The 16,524-nt window shown below is 65.6% G+C and overlaps 5 protein-coding genes across 5 annotated transcripts; all 5 read left to right on the top strand.

The window, feature by feature from the left end:
- Positions 1-92: 92 nt before the first annotated feature.
- MNEG_6790 (hypothetical protein) lies at positions 93-3,169 on the top strand (the record flags this gene model as incomplete). Its single annotated transcript, XM_014044740.1, has 4 exons — positions 93-1,343; positions 1,577-1,738; positions 1,979-2,218; positions 2,417-3,169. 4 exons carry the CDS (start codon positions 93-95, stop codon positions 3,167-3,169), a joined length of 2,406 nt encoding a protein of 801 aa, XP_013900194.1.
- A 1,293-nt stretch (positions 3,170-4,462) lies between these two features.
- MNEG_6789 (hypothetical protein) lies at positions 4,463-5,903 on the top strand (the record flags this gene model as incomplete). Its single annotated transcript, XM_014044739.1, has 5 exons — positions 4,463-4,650; positions 4,806-4,855; positions 5,019-5,181; positions 5,464-5,602; positions 5,814-5,903. 5 exons carry the CDS (start codon positions 4,463-4,465, stop codon positions 5,901-5,903), a joined length of 630 nt encoding a protein of 209 aa, XP_013900193.1.
- Positions 5,904-6,833: 930 nt separating this feature from the next.
- MNEG_6788 (Transmembrane protein 19) lies at positions 6,834-9,114 on the top strand (the record flags this gene model as incomplete). Its single annotated transcript, XM_014044738.1, has 4 exons — positions 6,834-7,560; positions 7,789-7,844; positions 8,258-8,626; positions 8,851-9,114. The coding sequence occupies 4 exons, from the start codon at positions 6,834-6,836 to the stop codon at positions 9,112-9,114; spliced, it is 1,416 nt and encodes a 471-aa protein (XP_013900192.1).
- A 2,297-nt stretch (positions 9,115-11,411) lies between these two features.
- On the top strand, positions 11,412-14,349 carry MNEG_6787 (hypothetical protein; the record flags this gene model as incomplete). Its single annotated transcript, XM_014044737.1, has 7 exons — positions 11,412-11,510; positions 11,644-11,883; positions 12,065-12,224; positions 12,411-12,529; positions 13,115-13,175; positions 13,517-14,103; positions 14,275-14,349. 7 exons carry the CDS (start codon positions 11,412-11,414, stop codon positions 14,347-14,349), a joined length of 1,341 nt encoding a protein of 446 aa, XP_013900191.1.
- A 1,514-nt stretch (positions 14,350-15,863) lies between these two features.
- Positions 15,864-16,502, top strand: MNEG_6786 (G-strand telomere binding protein 1; the record flags this gene model as incomplete). Its single annotated transcript, XM_014044736.1, has 3 exons — positions 15,864-15,960; positions 16,083-16,157; positions 16,348-16,502. 3 exons carry the CDS (start codon positions 15,864-15,866, stop codon positions 16,500-16,502), a joined length of 327 nt encoding a protein of 108 aa, XP_013900190.1.
- Positions 16,503-16,524: the final 22 nt, after the last annotated feature.

Genomic DNA, 16,524 nt, shown 5'->3' with positions numbered 1-16,524 from the left:
CGCCCGAGCTGCTGCGGCGCGCCCTCGAGGGCGTCGGGCAGGCCAGCTACGACGCCGGCGCCGCGGCGGGCGTCGCGGCGCCGGGGCAGGCGATGTTTGCCGCGAGCGCGCCCGGCGCGGCTGTGCCCTTTGAGGAGCGCTACCAGGCGCTTGCCGGCACAGCAGGAGGCGGCGGCGGCTGGGAGGATACCCCAGAGGAGAGGGAGGAGTTGCTGCTGGCGCTCGACGCGGCCCTGTCAGACGGCCTCCCCTGCTACGCCGCCGCCCTCGCCGCCGCGCCCCACGCGCCCGCGCTGCTCGCCGCCGCGTCCGACGCGTGGCGTGGCGCGGCGGCCGCCGTTGGCCAGCAGTCGCAGCGGCTGGCGGACGTGCTGGAAACTTTTGTGCTGCCGGTCAACGCACACACGAGGTATCGAGGGGCTACTAAGGGCTCGGTGTTGTACCTGCCCGGCGTCATCCGCGCCGTCACTAGTGACTGGAACCACAAGAAGATCTACGCCAGCCGCTGCACGGGCGGCAAGCGCGTAGCGCAGGTGTGCATTTGCGTCGACGTGTCCTCGTCGATGGCGGGGCAGCGGCTGCAGGCCGCGCAGGAAGGGGCCGTCATGGCGATAGAGGCGCTCGTCAACTGCGGATTAGAAGACTTCTGCGTGATCGCCTTTGCGGGCGGCGTGCAGCTGGTCAAGGGGCCGGACACGCCCTGGGGCCCCGAGACGCAGCTGGCGCTGCTGCGCGCGTTCGCGGCTGGCGCCGGCGGCCCCGCCGGCCGCGCCGCGACGCTCGACGCCGCGGCCGTCGACGCCGCGGCCGCGCTCATGGCGGCCGCGCGGCCGAAGCCCGGCGCGGAGCGGCTCGCGCTCGTCTTCACCGACGGCCTCGGCACGACCGGCGTGCGGCTGGCCGGCGCGCTTGCGCGCGCCACGGACTCGCGCGTCCGCGTCGTGGGAGTCGGCCTGGGCTTCGACGCGACCTTCGTGCCGGCTACCTACCAGCGCTGGGCGACGGCCGCGCTGCCGCGCGACCTGCCCGACGCGCTGCAGGCCCTGTTCAGCCAGGACGAGCCGTCCGCCGGCGGCGCCCCCGTGCCGCCCGCGGCCGCGCCTGGCGGCGCCGGCGCCGGCCTGGTGCCCGTGCGCCGCGGCGCCGCGGAGAGCCTGGACGGCTTGCTGCAGGTGCAGCTGGAGGGTCAGGCGCGGCTGTTCACCGGCCTGGTGCGGGCGCTGGGCGACGAGGTGGAGGCCAAGGTGCTGCACACCCAGCCCGACGACATGAGCGTGGACGTGTGCTTTGCTATCGACGTGACGGGGTCGATGAGCGGCTGGATAGAGGCCTGCAAGGCGCAGGTGGGTTGGGACGGGGGTTTCGTCTCAACACGCGCAGCAGCTGAGCGGCTAGTCAAAGTCTATGAAATGGCTTCGAACGGCTGATGATGTGGTCATCAAGGAGTGAATTGGCAACTTTGTCTTGGTTGTGCTCCACAGCTACACCCAGAGCTGGCTCACCCTCATATGCATTCAGTCTGTCACCATACCAACGGACAGCGTGCGCCCTGTCCCCGAACGCCCCCTCACGGCAGGTCCTTGCGATCGCCACGCAGCTGCTCCCAAAAATCAAGCAGCAGACCAAGGGCCTGGACGTGCGCGTGCGCTGGGGGCTGGTGGCGTACCGTGATGTGGACGATGCCGTGCCCCTGGAAATCGTTCCCTTTGCCGACGCCCCCGACGCCCTCATCGCCAAGGTGGGCACCCGCATCCGCACCGGCAGGCCGGGCCCCGCGAACGGCGGCTCAGCCGCATCAAACTTGTGGAAACCGACCACTCATGCCAGCCGCCTGGGCTGCCAGCGGCGACACAAAGGGGATCGGGCCCACAGTGCCCAGAACAAAGGCCACGCAGACACAACAAGACCAGCAGACCCAATCCTGAAAGACGATGCATCATACCGTCCGCGTCCCCCTGATCCATCCCCACAACACCAGGTGAAGAGCCTGCAGGCCGCCGGCGGCGGCGACGAGCCAGAGGACATGGCCGCCGCGCTCGCCACGGCCGCGGGCCTGGACTGGTGCTCCAAGGCGCGCTTCCTGGTGGTGCTCGCAGACGCGCCCCCCCACGGCTCAGAGTGCCACGACCTGGCCGCGGGCGCGGACCGCTACCCCGGCGGCCCGCCGACGCCCGGCGCGGGGCTGGCCGAGGTTATGGACGCGCTGCGCAAGAACGAGGTGAGGGGCCGAGCGGCGCATGACAGCGTGGGAAGTGGCGCGCGTCTGGGTTTCGGCCCTTCGGAGGGAGGCCCGGGGTCCAGCTTGCTTTGGATGAGTAGCGCACCTTACAGCAGATTAGACCAGATTCCTGTTGCCAGCCTGTGCATGCTATCGGCGACCCTCGACGTCGTCGCCTCCGATGCCGACCACCCACAGATCGACCTGATGATGATGCCGGTCAAGAAGGGCCGCCTCGACAAGACCCTGGCAGCATTCCGCCGCCACTACGAGCGCCCCGACTCGACCCACCTCAAGCTCACCGTGGAGCCGCTGTTCAACGCCGCCGCGCCGCCGGCGGGCGCGTTCCACTTTGTGTTCTGCCTCGACTGCTCCGGCAGCATGAGCGGGCGCCCGTGGGCAGACGTGGTGCAGGCGTACGGCCAGCTGCTGGCGCGCCGCCGCAGCGACCAAAACCAGGGGGATGTCGTGTCAGTTGTCACGTTCTGCTCCAGCCCCCACGTCGCGGCGGCGGTGACACCCATCGACGCCGCGCCGTCGAGCCTGCCGTACAGCGGCGGCGGCACCTGCTTCGCGCCCGCCCTGGCAGAGTGCCAGCGCCTGCTCGAGGCGGCGCCGGCGCGCTACACGCCGGTGCTGATCTTCATGAGCGACGGGGAGGACTGCTCCAGCGGCGCGACGCAGGCCGTGCAGCAGCTCTGCTCGAGGCTGCGCATGTGCAACCTGCAGGTGCATACGATCGCGTTTGGCAGCGGCATCAAACTGCTTGAGGACATGGCGGCAGCGGCTGGGTCGGCGGGGCAGTACCACGCAGCGGCGGGCGGCCTGCAGCTGCAGCAGGTGTTTGTGCAGATTGCGGCGGAATGCAGCGCAGTGGACGGGCTGGTGAGGGAGTTTGCGCAGAAGCTGACCGAGATGATCTCGGTCAAGATCATGGTTGACTACCTGTGAGGTTGTGCAAGGTGTGAAGATAATGCGCTGGCAGTTTAGTCGTTTAGATTGCATGGCCACAAAATAAATGTACATTATCTGCCAGACCGCAGAACATGGAGATGCGGGGAACGCCTAAATTTGCGCAGGGGAGGGGTGAGGAGGACACAGAGGTCAGCAGCAGGAGGCGTACTGATGGGCCACACTTTTCCATTAGTACATTGCATCGCATTGTTTGGTGTTGCCAGCCGTAACACAGCCTGTATGAATTTGTAAAGACAATTGGAGTTGAATATACTTTGCATATGTTTTGCATTGGGGGCTCTCAGATCAAGCCCAGGCAGCCCAGAGTCAATTCAGCAGCACCCTTGGTTGGTTGCTCGCGTGCAACACCCTGGACGCTTGAACCATTTCAAATGAGGTGCCCGATTCTCTTTGCAGCACGGCCAAGTGTGAAGGGCCGCGAGCTGCCCGAACTTCCTCGGCATGAAGGAGTGCACCGATGAGCTGCGTTGACTCCCTGCTGCGCCTGGGGCAGCTGCCCTGCTGCGGCACTCTGTGGCAGCATCGCTGAGTTCACGTTACGCTCACTTGCGGTCGCGCAAGCAAGGTAAGGTGCTGGACAGAGCCGGCGCCAGCGATGCCTACCTTGGAATTGTGCGTCAGGTGCAGCACTTCAGGGGCTCGCTGGGTCGCCAACAAGTGGCCCTTGGGTAGGGTAAGGGGGCAACACGCCTGTTGCTGCAACAAACCATGGCCACAGCAAACGGGATAAGGAGGCTCAACTGCTTGTGTGCTAGCCTGACCTCAGGTTTAGCGGATGAGCCGCTATTCTTTTTCTGCATGCTGATCACATGGTCCTGCAAGTCAGCAAGCTGATGACATCCACTGGGCACTGGAGTTCAGCAAGGGCTTACTATTCCCTGCTTTGCGTATCGTATGGGCGCCATTGCCTCGAAAGAATGATTTGGGCAAAGGGGACGGTTCTGCCATACCTGGAGGTGCCGCAGGCCTCAATGGGCACATCGGGGGGGGGCTGCAGTACCGTATGCAGAGCGCCAGGTGGCGGCGCCACAGATCAACAGAAACTCGCGCCGGGCGGTCGGGTGACCCGAGGCGTTGTCGCGTGTCAGACGCTGATCACTGGTTGCCATCGACCCGTTCTATTGTGTTAGCAGAGCCCGGGTTCCCCGCGCTAGTCTGCAGGACAGTTGCTGCCGGGCTCTGTCTCATCGCACTCCATCTCGACCCGCCAAGACACGCATTTCCAGTGCTGTAAAGTTTTGTACAGCTTTCTGAAAGATTCCAGCAGAGATGGCCCCCGACCCCAGGTACCCCGATGCGAGCGCGGCGGCGAACGCCGGTGGTGCACAAGCGCCCGGAGTCGGGTTTGATGGCGTGCAGCAGCCCCAGTTCGCGCCTCCCGCCGGGTACGGTGGCGTGCAGCAGCCCCAGCTTGGGTCCTACCCGCCAGCCGATGGCAAGGTCGTCTCGCCTTCCGGGTGAGTTGTGACACGGGCACAGGGCGCACGGCCCGCATCCATGCGTGGGCTCCTGAGATTCGCCTGAAGGCTGCCAAGCCTTGCCCGCCCTCCCCGCGCTTCTGGACTCAGCCACTGACCAGCCGTGCATTCGCCCTGCTGATGCCACCTATCAGGTACCCCAGCGTGGCGCCAGTGGGTCAGCAGCTGCCCCACGGCTACCCAGGTGCGGTCGCCAAATGCGATGGTGTTTTGCTCGTTCCCTCTTCTGGTGTACCCAGGCTCGCCGTTGCATGCCACGCTGTTGGGGAGCCAAATCCATGCCCGTTCAGATCTGCCACCCAGAAGTCAGCGGCACGGTCACCCAACCCATGTCTCCCGCTGCGCAGGAGCGCCGCCGCCAGGCCCCGGCACTTACCTGCCGGCTGGCGCGCCGCCGCCGCCGGGCGGGCTGCCGCCCCACTCGACGGTCGGCCTGCCCATGGGCGGGGTCCCGGCCGCTGGCGACAAGATCGGTCCCCTGGGCATCACCGCTTGGGTGCTGTTCGTGATGTGAGGGCTCTGGCCAGCGTGTGTGGGGGGGGGGGGCAAGGGCGTGGGCGAAAGGGATTCGCGGGCTCAGGGGCGAGGCCTGGCGGCCTGCGAGGCGTCCTGCATTCTCCACATCGCCAGCAGGCTGGTCAGACGTGAGCGCTGGGCGCCGCTGCGTTCAACGCACAGCTAGCACCAGCGCTGACCAGAACTGACGCGCCCCACTGCCCCCGCCCCCGCCACCACCTAAGCACGCACTCGGCCGACTCCGCCGTCCGCGCGCCCCCCCTCCTCCTCCCGCAGTGGCATCATCTTCCCCATATCCTGGGTGGTGGCCTGCTTCCTGCCGCTCTGCGCCAGGAGGGGCGCCAAGGGCCCCAAGGACGCGCTGGCCGTGAGGCGCGCCGCCATCGCCAGCTCGGCCGCGCTCTGCGTGTACCTGGTGGGCGGCCGCGAACGCGCCCGACTGCCAGACGCCGGCGACGTCGGCCCCTCGGGCCGCCCCATGCTGCTTGGCGGCCGTCTTTGCACGGCCCGCATGGGTGCACTGCGCGCCCCCATCTAGTGCTGCCTCCATCTGTCACCTCCCATACCCGACCTGGCTGCTCTTTGCCCCCTCAACGCCACGATTGTCCCGCTTCATGGCGCACCAGGTGCTCATGGTGGTGCTGGTGTCGATGGGCTCCACCAAGTGGAAGCGCAACATCTGCGTGGACAGGAACGGGAACCAGTTCTATTGCTGATAACGGGGCGCTAGTCAAGCGCTCGATCCGTTTCGTTGCTTGAATTGAAAGGTGGGAGAGGAGGAAGGCTGTGAAAGGGCTCATTGCGGCGGCGGTCCCTGGCTGGGGGAGTGCTGCCTCGTCGCTCGCTCCTTTGGGCCCCATCCCTCTGTCTCAGGCACTGTGGGCCTCATTGCTTGCCTGAGATGCGGCTTACAGGCTAGAGTTTGCGAGCATCACAGTGGCTGTATTTTTTTGTAAATTTCCACTTTTTTTCATCCCATGACGATGAGCAGTGCTAGGGCACCGCTGGTGATGCCATTCGCGCGCAAGCGGACGGATGGCATCAGCGGTTCCGTGTGGTGCGCTGTGGCGGTGCCAGGCAGCATCCTGCGGCTAATTGCTAGACAAGTGCATGCCAGTCGCCTAGTGCCCTTGATTTCGTGTTTGCGAGCGTTGCATTGGGCGGCTGTGCTGCATTCCGTGGCGGGGTGAGGGATGGGCGGCTGGGCGGGCGCGTGGGGGGCACCCGACGCGCGACCCATGTCAACCCTGCTGGACTGCAACAGCGATTGACGAACTCATGCGCGACACCCTTCAAAAGATCTTGCCCTTCCAGACGCCTTGAGGCAGCGAACAAGGTGGGCACAGGAGCACAGACACGCGGGTGAGGGTCGTTCTGAGGCTACGGTGTCGTTTCACGTACTCATTGACTCGAACGAATAGCATCGCCGCTTGTCGCACCGCCGCTCGTGCCTATTGTTGCTCTCGCCTCGCGCTGCATTCGCAACTGAGCATGGATGCCCCTCGCAGTCCCCGGCTACCAGACTTGATCGAAAGGACGTAACGCAATTTTTCAAGCACATCAGGCTTGAGGGGTGCATACCCGCCACCAGCCACAGCGCGCGCAGCATCCCGCAAGGGCACGGTGGCAGCGCCGCGCCGAGGGGCATGCAGCGGATGCAGCGCGCGCCGCTGCATTCGCGGCATGCAGCCTCCGGCTTTGCATCCGCAAACAGCCAGCTGCAGCGGCTGGTCGGACGGCCGGAATGGCATTGTCGGCAGCAGCACCGGCGACAGCTGGCGAGCGAGCGGGTGAGGCCTGCCGCGGCAGGAGCGCAAGCGGACGGCTCAGAGCCGCAGCCGCTGCGCCCGAAGGCGCAGGCCGCTGCGCCGGTGCAGCCGCAGGTGGTAGACGCGTCGGCGCCACAGGCCGGCGCAGGCACAGGTGCGGCGGGCCCCAACAACGGCCAGAGCTACAGCTCCTTCTACAAGACCCAGAACGCCCGGTGGATCAGCAATAACAACGGCAGCAGCAATGGGAGCAACGGCGCCAAGCACGCGCCGCCCTCTCACAGCGCGGCGGCGGGGGCCGCGGAAGCGGCGGCGGCGGACGCGGCAGCAGTAGCAGCAGAGGGGGCGCCGGAGTCAAACGTGGATGATGCCCTAAAGAAGGCACAGGACGCGCTGGCTGCCGCGGAGACGTCCCTGGACGGCGCCGCCGGCGGCGAGGAGCAGGGCCTGCGCGAGGCGCTGCTGGCGCGCGCGCTCAAGGCATGGCTGGTGGTGCGGCCGGCGGTGTTGGTGGGGACGCTGTCCGTAGCGCTGGTGGCGTCGCACGCGTTCGGGCTGGCGCTGCAGTGGGCGGCGGCGACGCTGACCGCGCTGGGCATCGCAGGTGTGTGGGATTGGGTGTTTTGTGGGGAAGCCGGCTGCATCTTCTGGTCTAGGGACCAAGACAGCCACGCTTAAGCCTTGATTTTTGGATATAATTTTCTGGGCTGCGGCCTGAGTGACCTCGGGATGCTGGGGAGCTCAAGTAGATTCTTGCTGCGCCCCTTCGCCATGTCAGCCACTCACCCGCGCCGCGTCCATCGTGCTCCCCACCCTTTGCTCCACCCCCCAGCCTGGGGCCACCGCCGCGGCTCCCTCTCGCCGAGCGGCGCCGTCGCCGCGGCGACCGTCGGCCTCGCGACGCTCGGCTGCAGCCTGCGGCTGGGTTCCACCCTGCTGGCGTTCTTCTTCGCCAGCAGCAAGCTGACGCACTTCAAGGAGGAGCTCAAGGAGAACATCGAGGAGGGCGCCAAGCGCGGCGGGCAGCGCGACTGGAAGCAGGCACGCTGAGCGCGGCGCACGGCGTGCGGGCGGCGCGTCCTCTGAACAGTCCGCGGGCCGTATCTTTGCCGCTTCCTCGGGCGTCGCCTTGGCGGAATGGGCCGGCGTTTGGCACCTTGACAGCAGCCGTAACGCGCCTCGTGTACATCAAACAGCGGCTTGGCGGCCGTGCATTTTGCCACCCCGCGCTGGTCACCTCCCCGGCTCTGGCACCCCTGACCTGCGCCGCGCCTCCACCGGCCCCCGCCCGCCCCCCGCAGGTGCTCTGCAACAGCGGCCTGCCCACCGTCCTCGCCGTTGCCTACGGCGCCCTGGCCGGCTGCCTCGACCTGCCCCTGGGCGCGCTGCCCGGCATCGAGGCGTGGCGCGCCGACCTGCTGACGCTGCTGATGGGCGGCTTCCTGGGGTACTACGCGTGCTGCTGCGGCGACACCTGGGCGTCGGAGCTGGGGGTGCTGTCGAGCGACACGCCGCGGCTCGTCACGACGCTGAAGCCCGTGCGGCGCGGCACCAACGGCGGCGTCACGCTGCTGGGGCTGAGCGCGAGCATCGCGGGCGGCCTGTTCACGGGCGCGGTGTTCTACTTGGCGGCGGTGGTGTCGCCCACCCTCTGGGTGTTTGACCTTCAGGTCGGCGCGGCCAGCCGGGGCTGCGGGGTCGCGTGGACGCGGTTTGTTTCCACGAGTTTAGAGGGGAGTCAGCGCTGCAAGCCTGCGATCATGTCGGACTGGCCAGCTGTCTGCGTGTGCTTTGTTGGTTGCTGACCCGTGCTACATGCGCCAGCCCTTCTGCCACGACGCGCGCCGACCCGCCCCGGCGCGGCCACCCCACCTGCCGTTCCCCCTCGTCGCAGCGCGCGGCTGCGGTGGCGCAGTGGCGCCTCATCCCTCTCGGCCTCATGGCGGGCCTCTTCGGCTCCCTGGTCGACTCGCTGCTCGGCGCCACAGTCCAGTTCACGGGATATGACGTGTCGCGACAGAAGATCACGTCAAAGCCCGGCCCCGACGTCGTCCACATCTCCGGGCTGCCCTTCCTGTCCAACAATGCGGTCAACCTGGTCAGCGCGACGATCACCAGCGCGCTCACCGCGCTCGCCGCGCTGCGCATGTTCGCGTGACCGACTGGAGCAGGCCGCGCGGCGCGGGGCTGTCGTTGGTGTGGCCAACCTGACGAATCTTGGGGCTCGCACACGCGCCCGAGTGACCATGGCAGGGAGGCGAAGTTTACGGATGGACGCGGTCCCGCCTTTTGACCATCATCAATGGAGGCCGCACTGAGTGCATTAGAGCATTTGAGCACCACCTTCTTTCCCCGGGGGTCTGTGGCTATCATAGCAGGGCGCGGCAGGGCGTTTGCCGCGGGTGTACGGCAACTGCTTCAGCCGGCACGCGGCCGGTGCGCCGCCACCGCGCGCACACGCGCCGCGCGCCAGCTCGTGCGGGGCCCTGCCCGCCCGCCTGTCCTAGCGCGTCAAAAGCCCCGCGCGTGCCTGCCGGTAGCTCGCCGCAATGGGGCCGTGCGCGCGCACACTCGTACTCACACATGCACACACACACACACTGACAGCGCGTGTGAGGTGGCCAGTCTGCAGCGCGTCCCTACCCCTTTGCGCGCCCCGGCATGCGCACGGCTCCCATCATGCATGTGCCCTGCCAGGGCGCGCCTGGGCGGGCGCGCATCAGCCGTGCCCGCCCCTCACGAGCAGCACTTGCCTCACTTTCCTGCTAGGTGCGCAAGGCCCCTGCTCGCTCTCCTTCTGCATCGCTCAGCGCCCCGTACCCTGTGGTTTCCGTGCATTCACCCACCAGCTGCCGGTGTTGTTTCACATGCGGGGAGCCCCCCAATCACCACACAACGCAGCGCCCCAGGCGCCCCGCCGTTGCGTGAGTGGCTTGAGCTTGGCCGGCCGTGCGGCCCCCCGGGCAGCGGCCACCGGAGCACGAGCACCCAGGCAGGGCGCGCGCATTGCCCGCCCCTGGCCGTCGATGCAGAGTGTCGTTCCAGCGCGTACGTGAGCGCGCTTAGACCAGTTTGCCGCGAGGGTTTGACGCAGCGCAGCGCCGCCCTGCTGGCGCCTCGTCGGCAGCTGCCCCAGGTCATGTCGTGCCGCCAGGTTGCCCCGGGGGCCTGGACGCCAGATCGCGCCCTCGACACACTTCTTGATGCCCCCAGCGCCGTACACCCTACCAACCCCCGTTGACCGCACGGATGAACAAACACACTCGTCGCACTCTTGAGGATGCCAAAACCACACGTTTTCATCAGGCCGCTTGGTGCGCCGTACTGCCGCATCGTCAGCGTCTCCTGTTGTGCTGCTGTCGCGGGCTGCTTGAGCACTAACCTGCGGTGTTCCCGGGCCGCATCCTTGCTGCCCCGCCATGCACACGTCGACAGGCCTGGCCGCAGCGGTTCCTTGAAGCAGCAGGACAAAGAGTTGTGTGCATTGCCCGTGCTCTATTTCATCGCATCGGTGCATGTCAGCGTGCGAGTACATCAATTCGCAGACGGTGGCGTGATGCGTGACCGGCGCTGCAAACGAAGGCGCGCTCTGGCCTGCGAGAGAGTTGGCCTGTGCTGCAACTTGTCGTGTTGGAGGAGCCCCGTCTCTGCCCAGGGTGTGGGGCCAGCGGTGTATTGGAAGGAAGAAGAGGTTTGCCCAAATGGCAGATGAATTATGGGTGGCGGAATGGTGGCGTCCAGGATTGCTCATCGGTTGCCGGCCCCAGCACAAAGGTCAAAGCAAGGTCAACAGCTCCTCAGCAAGAGAACCACTTGCCTCAGCTACGGTATACCGTACACCTGACCACCTAGTCAACACTAGCATGCTGATGGCACATTATGGGAAGCAGCACAACAATGCGCTTGGCTCCGTGGACGCCCGCACATGTGCAGCAGGCGCAGTACCAGGTAGAAAGGAATTGACACTTTGACCGTTTACACCCAGCACGAACAGCTTGCAAGCGTTGAACAAAGTCCTGCTCCGAGAGCGTTGCATGCGCAACAATTTCGAATCATCCGAAAGCATAGCTGAGTCCAGCGACTGCTTCCTGTCACTGTGTGACAGCGATCTGTGCAACAGCCCCTGCAAACATACACCTGTGACAGCGCGACAGTATTGACTGAAATTTTTGATCGGTGGCTTCTTGCTTGTAGAGTCGGGGATCTGAGATGGCGCGCGGGGCTTCTCAAGACCGCGATGGGTAAGCCCGCCGCCTCAAGGCGATCATATGATGGAACAGCCTGTGATTGCGTTAGAATACGGCTGCTGTGCTGGTACCTGCAGCGTTTTGCGGCACGGTTCGCGCCCATCAGGCCGACGCGCCGCCTCTGTCGTATGCTCAAACACCACGCGCGTCTTGCAGCGAACGGGAGCGCGAACAGCGACTACAGGGCGAGCAGCGCCTCGCGACGGCGATGCAGATCGCGCGCAGGGCTGTCACCAAGGTCGCACCGTACGCGGCACAGGCGCTCGTGTCTATGGCGGCCTACTCGGTTGGGCTGACCGCGACGCAGGTGAAAAATGGGGCAACATGTCACGGCGCCTTGATTGCTCAACAGCGTGCTTTGACTGGTAACAGGTTGCTCTCCTGCTAGCCTGTTTAGCAAGCCCAAATTGCAATCTGGTCTGCGTGACGCCTGCCCGCAGCTCGTGGGCTACTGCCTCCGCATCTCGTGCCGCACGCCCGTCCTTGGCCCCTGCCTTGGCATGGCTGGCGTCGGGTTTGCATCCGTCCTGGCAGGCCAGGCGTCACTCGCTGCTCGTCGGGCGTTTGAGGACGGCGTGGACGGCGGCGGCGGCGGCGCCAAGCGGCAACTCAGGTGGTGGGCCCCTGTGAATTTGGAGGATGCCGCTGTTGACGCCGCGCTGGGCATACTGATTTTCAAGGTGGGCGATTCGCTGGGTACGTTGTTGGATGTGAATGCACCAAAGCCCTCGTGTGTTTTGATGAAGGGGGAGCCCTGGACAGGGAGTCTCGCCAAACTTGCCCCTAGTCCAGTCGACCATCCGCAACAGCACCTGCGTGGCTCGCCACCCACCCTTGCTTTCCTCGTCTCGCTGAGTGCAGGGCGTCGGCGGCCGATTCAGCGCGCTGATGCCAAGCGACCTGGCGGCCCCAGGGGCCCTGGCATTCGAGTCCGTCCCGGCGCGCGGGGACGGGTACGCGCCGCCGGGAGCCAGGCGGGAGCTGGCGCGCATCTTCAGGCGCGATGGCTGCCATCATTGCGGTACGCAGGGCCGGGACAGCCCTCAAAGCGGTGGTCGCGGAGAGTTGGATGGATCCGCCTTCCAGAGTCGCCGCTGGCCACACGCCATCGCAGTCCATGCTCGCAGCGTTTGACAGCAGCCCACCCTGTGCACATGTGTGCAAACAACCAAGTTGGCATCCGGCTCCGCCCCTGCACACCCTGCAGGCACGCGCCAGGGCTCCGTCATCGGCGACCACATGCCGCCCAACAAGGTGGCGCTGGCGAGCAGTGGCGTGGTGGGCAAGCTGGAGGCATGGGCCAACGACTTGCCAATGCTCAAGCAGGTGGGGCTGCCAGGCGTCTGTTTGTGTAGTTGTATGTGTTGTGGAATGCGTCTCTGTGACGGGTTGCGTGTGTGCGCACACGCGCATGTCTGCATGGATGCGCGCGCTTGTTTGTGTGATTGTGATTGTGTGTGTGTGTGTGTGTGTGTGTGTGTGTTTGTGTGTGCGTGTGCGCATGTAAATGTGTGTGTGCATGCGTGCGTGTGTGTGTGTGTATTTGTGTGTGTGTGTTTGAGTGTGTTCGTGTGGTTGTGCACATGTGCATATGCGTGCACGTGTGTGTGCGCGTGCATGCATGTGTCCATGCATGTGTGTGTGTGTGTGTGTGTGCATGTGAGAGAGTGTGTGTGTGCGCTGGTGGACACACACAGGTGTGTGTGTGTGTGTGTGTGTATGTGTGTTTGTGAGCGTACGTGCATGCATGTTTGCGCGAAAGTGCGCATGCGCGCATTTGTGTATTGTGTGTGTGTATCCCCCCTCACGCATGCGTGCGCATACACGCGTGCACACCCATGTTGCCGTGCATCAGCGCCTTGTGTGCGTACATGCCTGCTTTTCTACACTCGCTTGCACCTCATACCGCAGCCAACCAAGCTGCCCACCCATGCAAAAGTGCGCACCAAGCTGCCCTTCCCGCCCCTGCTAGGTGCGCCACTTGATGGGAGCGCCCGCCAGGACGCCCCGCGTCAGGCAGCGCTTCTACCCCCAGTGCGGCGGCTGCTCTCAAAAGCAGGCCTCGGCGCTGCGCCACGGCAGGCGCTCGCTGGTGCTGCACCTGTTCCACGTCCCACCCCAGTCGCGGACACAGCAGTTCACAGGTGTGCGCGCATGCCGCCTGCATGCGACGTCCGCCAACGGCAGGCTCCTCTCTGCATGATCCCCTTATTCCTGGTGGTGCCATAGGATCAGGCCCCTCAAGGCGCGTCTCCCGGCCTTGGCCATGAGACCCACCCACGCTGCATGCTCCTGCTGCGCCCCGACCCCCAGGCATCCTTGTCGGCCTCCGCCAGAACGCGCCCACCTGGCAGCCGCCGCCCGCCGGCGGCCCCGGTGGCGGTGGCACGCGCGGCCGCCGCGCGCCCGCCTGGAGCCCCCTCGCCCTGGCCGCGGTGCTGGCGCCCTCCTCCGTGCCGCTGCAGCTGCCCTTGGCGTCCCTGAGCGGCGCGAGCTCGCCGCTGCTGGGAGCGGGGCCGTCCTGTGCGTCGGACCTCTGGGCGCCAGCAGCTGCACTGCAGCAGCAGCAGCAGCACCAGCAGCAGCAACAGCAGCTTGTTCTGGCGCACGGTTCGGTGGGTTCACACCTCGACGGCAGCGGCGGCGCGACGGCATCGCAGCAGACGGGAGAGGCACAGCGCTGCGAAGCTCGGGACCGGAGGGGCCCGTCCCAGGTGCCGCTGCACCTGCTGGGAAGCTTCCAGCCGTGGAGCCAGGCACCGCCGCCGGCTGGGGCCGTCCACTACGGCCGCCACGACTACGCGGCGGCGGGCGACGCGGCTTGCAGGGTCGCGGCGGTGCCTTCGCTAGCAGATGACGGCGTGCACGGCGATGTGGACGCCAGGCAGGGCGGCGAGACGGTGCGTTTGGCGATGCTTTGTGGTTCGCGAACAGCATGATGGTTGGCCAAGCGCGCTGACTGAGAGCCGTCTGGGGCAGCTGGCCGCGGCCTGCATGTGCTGACGGGGTCCCGGGGTGAATGAGCCAACCTTGCCAGCTCACCTGTACCTGCATCCCCGAAACCCTCCCAGGTGCCCGCCGACGCCAAGCACCGGGCCCAGGCAGCGTTCGACCGGCACGTCACCTCCTGGGGCGCCTACGCGTGAGGCGGCCCTCGCTCCCTGACGCTCGACCCCCTGCCACTGCTGGGATGCGGGGTCTGGCATGAAGTGGGTTGACACGCTGCAACTGCTGGGGGCTGCGGCCGTACAGCACCAACCGATCTGCCCAGGACGGGCCAGCGGTGCAGCACACACTCTGAAACCTTGGGGATCTTGCGCAAGCCAGACTTGTCATGGTAGGGTCATGCAACCTCACACCTGTTTTTCGGCGTCTCTCAGCATTGGGAGCGTTGTCACCAACATCACTCTTGCGTGCTGCCAGCTGCACCAAGTAGACACTGGCATCGCGCTTGGCGCATGCCCCCCCGCCCGTTTCGCCTTCAGCTGCTTGTGGGGAGCCCCAGGGCCCCCCTCTTGACCAAGGGACCCTTGACTAGAGACCTCTTACATTTTATTTTGATGTCATCATCAAGCATGCATGCATGCATGCATACCGAATGCATATGCATGTTCGCATGTGGTTGTCAGGTGCAGCACCAGCCCGCGCCATGATGGTATGTGGCTTTTGCCACTACAGCTTTACGTTGCAGCCCGCTCAGTAACCCGGCCTACGCCTTTGCAGCAGCATGCCCCAGCTTGCATCCATGGCGCGCCGCCTGGCTGCGCGCCAGCTCTGCTGGGTCTCTCATCGGTGTGCGATGTCAGGTGACGACGATGGTGCAGCATGCGCTTGCGCTATTGCCTCCTGATGGTGCCCCACTCACACATTGTGGGGCCGTCCGGGACATGACCATCCGTTGCCATGGCGGGGAGCGCCCTGCCGGTGTCATGTTGGACCGAGGCGTTGTGAGTTCCAGACCGTGGGACTAGAGCAGCTCAGGGTCAAACAAGACACACTAAGCTGGCGCATTGCACAACATGGCGATAGCAGAGCAGCCCGTGTTCCAAGTGGGGACTGACTGTGGGGTGTGATCATTGGTGCGATATGCTGACAGAACCAGGTACCGCGCAAGTTCCCACTTGACTTGGTTGGTACAGAGGGGATAGAGGTTCAGAAGTCAAAAGTATGTGGAGGGCTGGGATGTTCCCGGCGTGCTTAGCAGCATGACTGCCTGCCGCTTTTGAGTGCGTGTACAGGATCAGCACAGAAACAGGGTTTCCAAGAATGTATCTCACGCGCAACGGCGCCGCCGCCACCCAGGTGCTGCCTCTTTGCTGGGCGCAAGGGCTATGATGCAGTCCAAGCAAGTGAGGCAGCCGGTCGGCCTCCTTGTATCAGGGATGAGATATGCAAAAGCAGGTCGCAGCTGTTGAATATCACAGTCATCAATACAAACACCCAGTGCGAGTGGCCTCTCTCGTGGGCCAAGCGCGCCCCAGGCCCCGTCACCCAGTCGTCACCCGTCCTTGCCCACCCACCTGCCGGCCGGCTTCCTTCGTGCCGGCAAAGCTCAACAAGCATACCGTGCGCTGCACGCACCTCCCATATTCTTTGCCCACTCATTTAGTTGGTGGGATTGTCGTGCCCGTAGCGAAGGGAGGTGGTTCTGAGGTGCAGAATGGCGGAGGAGGAGCAGCAGCAGGAGGTCCAGCAGGAGGAGCAGCCGCTTCTGATAGGGAGGCGGTGTTTCGTGTCCAACCTGGCCTGGCGCACGAGTGAGTGGCAGCCCTGACACGCCGACGAACGGACCGGGGCCTAGTTAAGAGCGCGCAGGGCCCCGGGGGGGCCAGATCATCGCCTGAACGGGCCCCGCGCACGACCCCCTTGCCCACGTCAGGCTGGCAGGACCTGAAGGACAAGTTCCGGGAGTGCGGTAACGTGGTCTACGCCAACGTCACGCGTGGCGAGGACGGTGGGCGCGGCCCTCAAGGGCACTCGGAGATCGGCCCGTTGGCCGCCACCATCGGCAGGCCGCTTCGGGACTACGTGTGTGCCATGTTTTTGCTAGTCTGCTGTCACACGACTCGGCAGCCTCGGCTAGGGCGTCACAGCGCAAGGCTGTCGGCGATCTGACCGCGCACTCCCGCGTTCGTACTCCCCAGGGCGTTCCAAGGGATGGGGCATCGTGGAGTTTGAGACGCCAGACGAGGTGGGCCTCCTTGAACAGTGCACGGAGAGCTCCGCAGGCGGCTACGACAGCATACCACCACACTGCTTGCGCCCAGGCATGACTGCATGCGCAGCACCCGCGCCTTGACCCTGACGCCCCCCCCCCGGAC

The sequence above is a fragment of the Monoraphidium neglectum genome, assembly GCF_000611645.1.
Source record: "Monoraphidium neglectum strain SAG 48.87 unplaced genomic scaffold scaffold01138, whole genome shotgun sequence".
Taxonomy (NCBI): Eukaryota; Viridiplantae; Chlorophyta; class Chlorophyceae; order Sphaeropleales; family Selenastraceae; genus Monoraphidium; species Monoraphidium neglectum.
Note: the sequence above shows the minus strand (reverse complement) of the source record. Positions and strands in the feature narration are given on the sequence as shown.